This window comes from Oncorhynchus keta, chromosome 30 (assembly GCF_023373465.1).
Source record: "Oncorhynchus keta strain PuntledgeMale-10-30-2019 chromosome 30, Oket_V2, whole genome shotgun sequence".
Taxonomy (NCBI): domain Eukaryota; kingdom Metazoa; phylum Chordata; class Actinopteri; order Salmoniformes; family Salmonidae; genus Oncorhynchus; species Oncorhynchus keta.
The window spans coordinates 28270613-28281400 of NC_068450.1; the positions used below are offsets into that span (position 1 = coordinate 28270613).

General features: G+C 43.2%; 1 protein-coding gene across 5 annotated transcripts; it reads right to left on the minus strand.

The window, feature by feature from the left end:
- Positions 1 to 77: 77 nt before the first annotated feature.
- LOC118363360 (protein FAM53C-like) lies at positions 78 to 9041 on the minus strand. 5 transcript variants are annotated; one of them, XM_035744107.1, is made up of 5 exons: positions 8958 to 9041; positions 4873 to 5093; positions 4716 to 4776; positions 3768 to 4591; positions 78 to 1573 (listed from the first exon to the last, which is right to left on the minus strand). In XM_035744107.1, the coding sequence occupies exons 2-5, from the start codon at positions 4951 to 4953 to the stop codon at positions 1340 to 1342; spliced, it is 1200 nt and encodes a 399-aa protein (XP_035600000.1). In that variant the 5' UTR covers positions 4954 to 5093; positions 8958 to 9041; the 3' UTR covers positions 78 to 1339. The 5 variants fall into 5 exon arrangements, 3 of the variants coding, with proteins under 3 accessions (XP_035600000.1, XP_035600001.1, XP_035600002.1); XM_035744108.2 differs by having other exon boundaries at positions 4873 to 5061; positions 8958 to 9021; XR_004821397.2 differs by lacking the exon at positions 8958 to 9041 and adding an exon at positions 2536 to 2603 and having other exon boundaries at positions 1430 to 1573; positions 3777 to 4591.
- Positions 9042 to 10788: the final 1747 nt, after the last annotated feature.

Genomic DNA, 10788 nt, shown 5'->3' on the forward strand with positions numbered 1-10788 from the left:
CCATTTGACACCTATAAATATGCAAAGACACACCATCTTCAAAACATTGCTGATTGAAAGAAACCAAAACAACGTGATTTTTTTGCAAAATTATTCTCTAATAAACTTTATTTGTACACAAAGTGTAAATAGACATTTCCATCTGAAAACATACAATAAAAATAATCTCTCGAAAGGCCACCAATCCTCTGCATCTACTGGTTCCTTCTCACACACTAATGCTGCGTTTGGACAGGCAGCCAAATTGATATTTTTTTTTCACCAATTGGTATTTTGACCAATCAAATCAGCTCTGAAAAAGATTGCTGTGAAAAAAAATCTGATTGGTCAAAAAAACTCATTTGAATATATATATTTTTTTAAATTAAATGAAATTCAGAATTGAGCTACCCGTCTAAACAGTCATCCACTCATACAAAATGGTTTCCACAGGTGACCACTGTACAGTACATTACATTGTGCCCTAAAGGATCCAACTGCAGCGTCAAGTCAATTATTGAAATCCTATTACAGTGCAAGTGTAATCTGTTCATTAGTGGGGAACTGAATCAAAATGGACAGACTAAAGGTTCCATTTCTATGGGAGACTAAGAAGAAAACATCTGGATGTTATGAACAAAAACCATTCAAGCAGAAACACCTGCTTTGTACATGATTAATGTACAATATTTAATTCAGCCAATTGTGGAAAACAAATTAATGCATTGTCTAAGTAGTAAGGGAAACAGAAGCAGCAAAATATAAATTTGCCAGCTATGAGGAAAGCACATGAGTCCCTCCTAGATTCCCTTTACAGGTGTGGGTATTCCACTGGGCCAAATCAAACACATCAGAGCGTTCGGCCTACACCCATGAAAGCCGATGTGTGAAGGCTTTTCAGGGGGCCTTTGGCAACTCAACTGGCCATACGTTCAGGAATGTATCCTGCCGACAGGAGTGTCCATCGCAAGCAAACGGCATCATTTTTATAATTATAGTAGTGGTAGCGCGTTACTACCCAGATTATTAGAAAGTGGCTATTACAGTATGACCTTCAGAAATCATCACGTCTTAGCCATCTCCATTGTGTTTCTGGGTAGACACATTTACCCACAGAGTATGGACAGGCAGAACATCATTGTCCTGAAATGCTGAATATCGTGAGCTTGTCAAAGTTGCTCTTGCATTACACTAATGGTAAAATTGAGCCTTATTAATCTATAGTCAGCCAGTGATATGAAGGGCACCTAATGTGGCCCCTTTGAAGGCAGCAGGTTCCCGTGGGCTCGGCCGGGGTGGGGGGTGTAATGCGAATACGCCGATGAATGCTGTCAATCACACACGGAGCACCAAGAAACTTTCAATTCTCCTCAATGAGGTTCAAGTCCAGTTCTGTGCAGTCTCTCTCAAACACACTCTGCTGCCCGGCCTCTTGCGCACCCATATTTATGTTCTCTTCCTCACTTTCACTCAACGGTCCAATGCTGGTTCTTCCCAGGTCTGCAGGAGAGAAGGCTCCTCTGAAGTCCCCTGGAACAGGCTCTAGCCCCATGTAGACAGCCGCTCCACACACCAGGGGCTCCCCACTACGAATCTACACACAGAACAGAAATATTTAGTATCTTCAGCATTTCCCAGAAAAACAAGTTGAGCCACAACTCAGCTTCAGCTGAATCTAATAGGCTAACACCCATGAAGGCAGATGTGTGCAGGCATTTCAGGAGGGCTTTCTGCAACTCAACTAGCCATACACTCTAAATTGTGAGCTTGTCAAAGTTGCTCTAGCAATACAATAATGGTAATATTGAGCCTTACTAATTAAGAAACATGCCAAAAGCGTCTAAATGTTTGTAGTTATTCATAATACCGTGAGTTGAAATGCTTGTCCTCCAAATTCTTTTTCAAAGCAAAATTTTATTGTCCAGCAGCCAAAGGCATAATGCTAGCCATATTAGTAACCTATGCTAGTTAAATGCATATTTTGAGCTCCCCTTAATTCCGAATGATTATTTTCAGTACCGTCACATGAAACCTGTTTATTCATGCGATGTGCTTTTGAAAACTGTGTTTTCCTGCTAATTGCATTTTGGAACATTGACAGAAAGCCTACAACCACGTGCACATTTTTTGAGCTTATAATACAATGGAGAAAAGTTACACTAAAAACAGTCTTATCAGTTACTCCAGCCTCATCGCCTTTTTAAAACATGCCTTGGTTGGTCAGTTCTGAACCGTAGACTATTTGTTTTATTTTGTAAAGCGGTTCCTTGCATCAATTCATGTCAAAATGGTGTTACAGAATTTAGGAGAAAAAAGTCCTACTTGTCCAAAGGGATTTTTAAAAATGATTTATTTTATTGTCAAGCCCTGGTGAGAATGTCCACCTTCCAAATGAGACTGGTCTATGCAAAGCATACATAAATGTATCTGTACATGCACCGACCACGTGCCCCCCTCCCCATTCATCCTGCTCCCGAGACCCCAGTCAGAGGCAACTGAGCTCTCCCTTGGTTTTGTTATACTAGAAAGGCAACCATTTCATGAACCACAACCCACCATCTTAAAACATGACACAAGGAGACACCACCAGCTGGCTGCAGACCCAGCAGCAGCTCCAGTCACACCTCCAGAAGGCCAAACAAACCAACCAGGAATGAGAAGGGGGGGAAAAAAGGAAAAAAAAAAAGAGAAAAATACACCAGTGAGAAAAAGTGATGACATCACTCCCCAGAGCAGGAAGTGCATAGCAGTGGCTAAATATACATGGCTGGGGTGGTGGATGTCCATAATGGCAAGACGTTGGGCATTGACACATTAATCTCATCCCCCAGGCTCAATTGCTACCGCATATAGAGAACCTGGTAACACTGCAACAGAGTGGGACTTGGAAGGAGCGTGGCTTCAAATAAAGTCAGGTGAGGGAAGGACCCTGCAACAGCTGGGACCCTGCTACAGAGGGAAGGACCCTGCTACAGAGGGAAGGACCCTGCTACAGAGGAGATTGAAAAATGTAGAAAATCACGAAATCAAAAGAAAAATGTTCCATCACATTGACCATATTTTTGCAAAGGCCAATTGATTTGAAATTCGGGTATATAAAGTTTATATACGAAAACTACTTCTAAGATGTTTACTTTCAGATTTTTACAAACTCACTTTGTTTAAATCACAAAGTCCACTATGTAAGGGGAGGTTCCAAAGGGTTACGCTAGATGGTGGACTGAGACTTTAGCTCATGCAAATGGGTTGCTTCGTCCACGCCTGCCATAGACTTCATTCAAGTCCCTTTCTGTGGCGTTGTTGAAACCAGACGGTTCGACAGAGCCGGCTGGTGGACGAGATCAGGCATATATCAACGATTGGACACACAGGAATGCAAGGGTCAGCCCAAAAATACACACGCCGCTGGTCAGGGCAATGAGGTTCCATGGCCAGGCAGCACAGTACCAACAATGCCGCACCCTGAACCCAAATCCAGACTGGTCCGGTCTGGCTGGGACAGGAATGTGAATGCAGTAGTTCTGGCTCATGAGGGGGAGTCAGAACCAGTGGCCCCACTTCTCCTGGCTAATGAGCCCAAGTTCCCCACAAAAACTCTGGTCTGTGGGGAGAGAAGCAGGAGAGCTGAGAGATAAAGGGCTGCTTTAGGCCCCCTGCTACTCTCAAGCAAGTGATAAAAGTTCCACCTCAAGGACAACTATGAGCAGTTTCTACCAAAGTTAAGCATTTTGTGTTGTTTTGGATCCACTGCATTTCTGAATAGGCCTTACAACGGTTGTACATCTCACCAAGCTCACCGGAGTCATCTTGCTGAAGTCCAGGCCAGGCCTGACGTAGTAGGGCAGGGTGTCCGCATCATGGCGTCTCTTTAGGCCGGGCTTACGCAGGTCACAGGGCTGAGAGTGGCAGCGTGGGAGACAGGGGGGTAGGTCGCGCCTCGGGGATGACGGGGAACTGCAGGCTGAGGAGGGAGAGGGGGCCGGGGGCTCCATCGAAGGGTAGTGTGGGACAAGCCCGGGAGCAGGAGAGGGGGAGGGCTGGGGAGGCAGGACGTGCACAGGGGACAGAGAGAAGCGGCGTTGCAGCAAGGGCCGACAGGAACCCAGCGAGGCGGGGGAGGAGGAGCAGGAGGAGGGGGCGGTGAAGAAGCCAGTGCAGCCTCCCCTGGGCAGATCATTATGGTCCCAGGGACAGCCCCAGGGGAGAGGGGAGTCAGGGGACATGGCCAGGCTGAAGAAAGTGGGGCTGGAGGAGGAGTGTAGGGAGGAGGTGAGGGAGGAGCTGGGGCCTCGGAGGGGTATGGAACCAACCAAGGAGCCAACGCCCATGCAGGCCACACCCCCTCCACTGTGGCAGCGGCGCTTGACTGGGGTCCAGATCTTGGAGGCGCTGGGGCGCCAGGGGCTGCGGCAGTGGGACAGGTCCTCAGGGACAGACAGGGAGCGACAGTGGCGTTTGGGAGGAGGAGGCGGCGGAGGAGAGCTCTGCAGGGACAGGTCTGTCACAGAGGTGCTGGGGAGAGGGAAAGGTGTTCCCAGTGGGTCCAGGGAGGACAGGACAGAGGCATCCTGCAAGTGGGTCTTGGAGGATGGGAACATAGACCAACTGCTCTCTGAAAGTGAAATAAACCAAAGATGGGAATTAAGGGAGGCCCTTCCCCCAGTTAATGATTTAACCTGATCTTTGAATGAGGCCCTTTAATTAAAAAAAGCTTTAGGAATTAAATGGATCCTTACCTGGATTCAACCCACACCCGCGCCAACACACAGTGGGGCTGGAACCCACTTCAGGCAATGACTGAAACACAGCAATGAAGAGGGGATTTAAAATTACTAAGGCAATTCCTTATGGAATAAGTGCTATACAACAACCTGTGTCACATGGCATGCTCACCACGTTGAGAGAGAAAGCCCTGTGGTAAGGGGGATCCTCCAGATTCTGTTTGCGGAGTTGCTCTGTGATGAGAGTCACCATGGCGGCTCGCGGAGGAAGGGGGTGTGTTTGCCAGGCCGTCAGACTCCTGGCGAGGTATGTGGCGTCCCCTCCGCACCGCAACCGGCCAGACAGACCCTTCCAATCTCACTGAGAAACGATCATCATTATGTTCACCTCAACTGAAGGACAGCATTTAATAATGAGTAGTAAATACTTGTTCACATGACTCATTTTACCAGGAAAATCATAGCATCAGATACAGAATTACTTGGAGCATGAATCAATTTCCCCAGAAAAACAAGTCAAAGGATTTCCCAATGTATTGTCCATCTTCTAATCTCTCAGCTGTGCTTTGGGTCCTTACAGGAAAGTGTGTTTAAACCTAATATGAATCATTGTGGCATTACTTAATCCTCTTAAAAGATGTCAAATAATGAGGTTGCGAAACTCATCGGCACAGATCACTGTAAAAACACACAGCTATGTTTACACAGTTTGTGAGATGAGAAAACCCCAAGAAGGAGTTAGTGTGAACGCCTAACGAGTGTGTTCTGCAGACCTCACAGATAACAGAGCTGAGCAATATCACAGGCTAGGAAACTGACTAGCCAACCGTCTAGCTGCCTCAGAGATGGAAGTTATTCAAACAGACTCAAGTTTTTGGGGAATAGCCTACATTTTCGTTCACTGGGTCCATTTCAAGTTATAAGTGCCACTGTAGAGTGCTATGAGGAGAATGAAATGGGGAGGGAGAATGTGGAAAAGAGGGGGAGGAAGTGTGGGAAATGGAGAGGGAGTGGGGCCAAAGGCACATTATGCCTGCACTGTGAGAGACACAAAAGGGGGAAGAGAAAGTGGACAACAGGACAAGAAGAAGCTTAAAATGACCAGAACAAAGGACAAACAATATGCAAACAAGGAGAACAGCACCAGAGTTAAACAAGGTGCCAGTTCATGGAGTTCACTGATACATTCCACACCATGCATTTTTTTTGCACGCAAATACCAGAGTCGGTCAGCTTTTAAACAGATGTAACAGTAATTGGAACTAGAGACACACCCTATGGGGACAAACTGACTCTGCTAAGGCCTATACAGTCCCACACCAAATAAGTCCAGATACAACATGCTTGACTAGTCATTCCAACCTTTGAACTGTTCTGTAAATCTAGTTCACAATGGTACCAAAGGGCATCTATAAAACTAGAACTTGATAAACAGCTTCTGTTTTCCTATGTCGTCATCTCAATGTATACTGAACAAAATTGAAATAAACGCAACATGCAATCATTTAAAAGATTTTACTGAGTCCGTTCATATAAGGAAATATGTCAAATGAAATTAATAAATGACGCCCTAATCTGTGGATTTCACAACTGGGAATACAGATTGGCATCTATTGGTCACAACAACAAAATATTAGGTGCGTGGATCAGAAAACCAGTCAGTATCGCGTGTGACCACCATTTGCCTCATGCAGCACATAGAGTTGATCAGGCTGTTGATGGTAGTCTGTGGAATGTTGTCCCACTCCTCTTCGATGGCTGTGCGACATTGCTGGATATTGGCAGGAACTGGAACATGCTATCATACATGTCAATCCAGAGCATACCAAACATGCGCAACAGGTGACATGTCTGGTGTGTATGCAGGCCATGGAAGAAGGACATTTTCTGCTTCAGGGAATTATGTACAGATCTTTGCGACATGGGGCTGTGCATTATCATGCTGAAACATGAGGTGAAGCAGAGCACAGCACAGCAATGGGCCATGTCTCGGTATCTCCGTGTATTCAAATAGCCATCAATAGTGAAATTGCGTTCATCCATAGCTTATGCCTGCCCATACCCCCACCATCACGGGGCACAGAAAACAGCTCGCTCCTGCACAACGCCATACACAAGGCTGGATGGATGTTCTGCCAAATTCTCTAAAATGACAGAGGCTGCTTATGATAAAGAAATGAACATTAAAATCTCTGGCAAGGACAACTTGGAGTTACATTGTATTATATCACGAGTTGGAATAGTCTTAATAATGATTACATTGTCACAATTTGTCAACTACCGCATATAGGTATTTGTTTAACTTTGTTTCATCCAACTCTTATTGATGTTTATTGTGGCATAGCATAAATTCATTATGATGCATAATGTATTGTCAAGCATGCATGTCCTGTTTATAATAGTCCCTTATCCTGACTATATACACACACATACTACATAAAGTCTAACAGACAATCTGAGAAAATGTATATAAATATTAATCGGGCAAGAACTCTGGAAATTCCTGCAGTCAAAAGCAAATGTTGTTGGTCACATACACATATTTAGCAGATGTTATTGTGGGTGTAGCAAAATGCTTGTGTTACTAGCGCCAACAGTGCAGTAGTATCTAACAAGCAAAGTTGCTTAGGATCTAGAAGCAGAGCTGCCATGTCGGTCGGCGCCATCAGCATGCCAATTGCGCACTCCCTCAACTTGAGACATCCGTGGCATTGTGTGGTGTAACAAAACTGCACATTTTAAAGTGGCCTTCTATTTTCCCCAGTACAAGGTAAACTTGTGTATTTATCATGCTGTTTAAATCAGCTTCTTGATATGACACCTGTCAGGTAGATGATCACCTTGGCAAAAGGAGAAATGCCCAGGGATTTATGCACAAAACGGGAGAAAAATATGTCCTTTGTGCGTATGAACAAATTCAGGGCTAATTTATTTCAGCTCATGAAACCAACACTAAATGTTGCAGTTTAGATTTTTTTTTCAGTGTAGATGACTACGGGCACGGTCTCTTCCTGGTTTTGGGCACTATGGGGAGCTACTGTTGCTTTAAGTGCTTAGGGCTATGTGGCAAGAGCATTATATTGTGGGTAGCACTAAATATGGACTAGTCATCTCACAGAACTTTGACTTGGATTGTGTGTGAACCATCACAAATAAACATTAGATTTCAAACCTACCAAGCAGTTAGAAATGCCAATGACTAAAACGTGCGTGGACATTTAATTGATATATTAAATTCGGGTTAAATGGCACGTGTGCCACTCACTGACTAACCTTTAGAGTTTAGTTAACTAATATAACGTTACTGTTTAAAAATACATTATCAGGTTCTGGCAACCCAGCTAGTAGGCAACTATTTTGGGATGTTAACAAAGCCAAGAAAGTCTCAAATCAAAAATAAGAGTGCTTGGTAAACCGACTAGCCGGAGACTTCCAGTAACGTTAGCTCAGTCCTCAATATTCTGATTGAGCTAGATTATAGTTAACGTTGGTTACTAATGTAAATATCAACTGGCTACTAGGCAAGCCAGACCTACAACAAATGTTTTGACATTGGATTGTTGCATGCTATGAATAATTAGTAGCAATATGGGGATAGCTAGTTTACAAGCAACTTCCAAACAAAATTAGTTAAGTTGGTCATCAATAACCCAAATACATCGCTAGCAGCGAATGCTTGCTGCAAAAGGCATCTGACAATGATTAACGTCACAGGTTGCAAGCTGTGGCAAACTAACGTTAGCTAACTAGGCTGTCCGTGTTGGCTTACACATTGTTGTATCACCTTTCAAATACAGTCACTGGGATCTCCACAAGCATGTCTAGCTAGCTGTCCAGGTAACAGTAGCTAAGCTAGCAAGCTAACTCTAGCTAGCATGAACAAGCAGCAGCCCGTGGAAGTGACCGTCCTTCACGGTTACTGCTAGATGTGTAACAGTTTGTCAAATTGACGTCAAAGGTTTATTTTAGTTTACACTAAGCCTTTACCTAAATTTAACCCAAATCTCCAAATCTGTTAAGATTAATTATCCTAACCTGCTACGAACAGTAAATTCTGACATAAGGGTTTATGTCTAGATGGGATACATCTTATCATTCAGCTGTTTGCTAGCTTTTTAACTATGTTACCATGCTTACATATTTAATTGTCAAAGTACCTGAAGCCATTTTCCTAACAATATAATAATGTTAATTATTGACAGCAAACCCAGATTGTGCTTTGAAAACGAGCTAGCTCGATGATGAAGACGAATTTACCTGCCCACCGCGTCTCCTTAGCAACCGAAAGCAGCACCGGAAAGAATATGGCATTGCACCGAATATATAGCCGTAGGAAGAAACCATTAAAAAGGGGTGGTTGAAACGTCTAAATGCGTGTATTTTTATTACACCAAATATTTTTTATTACAATCCATCTATGAATTAACTCTATATCTTCTCCAAAAAATAAAATTACATCTTCAACTTGAGAAACGTTCTGCTTTTGATGATTGAATATGAAAAACTAGCATCTTGCTGAATGTACCTAGCGTATAACCACATATATATATTTAGTATAACCCTCCGGGAGGCGAGGGCGATGTTCTGGAAAACAAGACACAAATGTAAGATTAAAATTAAGATCAAAACATTGAGTACATGCATTTTTCAGAGATAATAGGCCAGCAACATGTATTCTACCAATACTACAGCGTGTGCCCGGGAGATCCCAGCGCTACAAAAACATGTTTTGAACTCTGGGTAGTGTAGTTTGGAAGATTTTTGTTGTTGTTGTGATGATACGTGTGCTATGAACCATGATAACAAAAGCATTATTCCAGTTTTTGCATGGGAAATAACTAAAATGCTAGATTCCCCTTATACCAAAAGACAGACACTTCGTTTCTTGAAAATACTCCATAAGTAATGGCTACAAATAGACTGACGCATGCGTAGTTGAAAATACACATGAACGTAATGCCAATAGCGGAAAACACAACTCGAGTCTGTAGTTCCATTTAACTTAGTAGTATAAAGCAAGCGAAAAGCAGTGGAGAGTGGCTTTGGAAACATTCAGTAAAGAAGAGCCTCTTGCAACGCAAAATAAACTGATTGGGTATGTAACTACATGACTTGAAGAAGATCAACCCTTGACGCTTGTAAACCAGGGTCACTGTAGTATGAATACATTGAAATGTAATGGGTGCATTATGTCTTTCCTAGGCAGTCTTGCAGATTCTTAGATTCAGAGGACAGTATTTGTATGACGAGAATGGCAATTCGTATTTGGACTGTAATCAGCAACGTTCAGCACAGTAAGAGACAAATCTATCGGTGACATTCCTTTAAGACATCTTATTGGCATTTTTGACAAGTATTATGTTGTATTCGGTGTATTTTGTGACACAGCGGCAAAGGACACGATCCAAAGCCCTTTGAACATAACAGTACAACATAATCAACACAACAGTGCCTCCTAGTGGTAAGTGGATCGTTGTTGCACATATGGTGGGGTCACTGTCATCCCAGCATCACGCAAGCAGCCACGGTGCAGACGGAGCATCTGAAAGCCAATTCACGCTTCACGCACGACATTATAGTACAGAATGCCGAACTCCTCGCTGCCACTCTGCCCGAAAAGCTGTGTCTTCTATTTTGTCAACTCAGGATAAGGCCACAACCTGAAGTCCTCCTGCAACATAACCCCAATGACATCTGCATAAGATATAGGAAGAATAATGTAATATATATTGGTTTACAAGATATAGGAAGAATAATGTAATATATAAATATATATATATATATATATATATATACACTGCTCAAAAAAATAAAGGGAACACTTAAACAACACAATGTAACTCCAAGTCAATCACACTTCTGTGAAATCAAACTGTCCACTTAGGAAGCAACACTGATTGACAATACATTTCACATGCTGTTGTGCAAATAGAATAGACAACAGGTGAAAATTACAGGCAATTAGCAAGACACCCCCAATAAAGCAGTGGTTCTGCAGGTGGTGACCACAGACCACTTCTCAGTTCCTATGCTTCCTGGCTGATGTTTTGGCCACTTTTGAATGCTGGCGGTGCTTTCACTCTAGTGG

Bases quoted from the DNA above. Each gene is read 5' to 3' on its own strand.
- LOC118363360 (XM_035744107.1), bottom strand. From the start codon at position 4,953: ATGGTGACTCTCATCACAGAGCAACTCCGCAAACAGAATCTGGAGGAT. The intron at 4,777-4,872 runs GTGAGCATGCCA...GCTGTGTTTCAG, and splicing joins GGGCTTTCTCTCTCAACGTG to TCATTGCCTGAAGTGGGTTC. The intron at 4,592-4,715 runs GTAAGGATCCAT...TTTCACTTTCAG, and splicing joins CGGGTGTGGGTTGAATCCAG to AGAGCAGTTGGTCTATGTTC.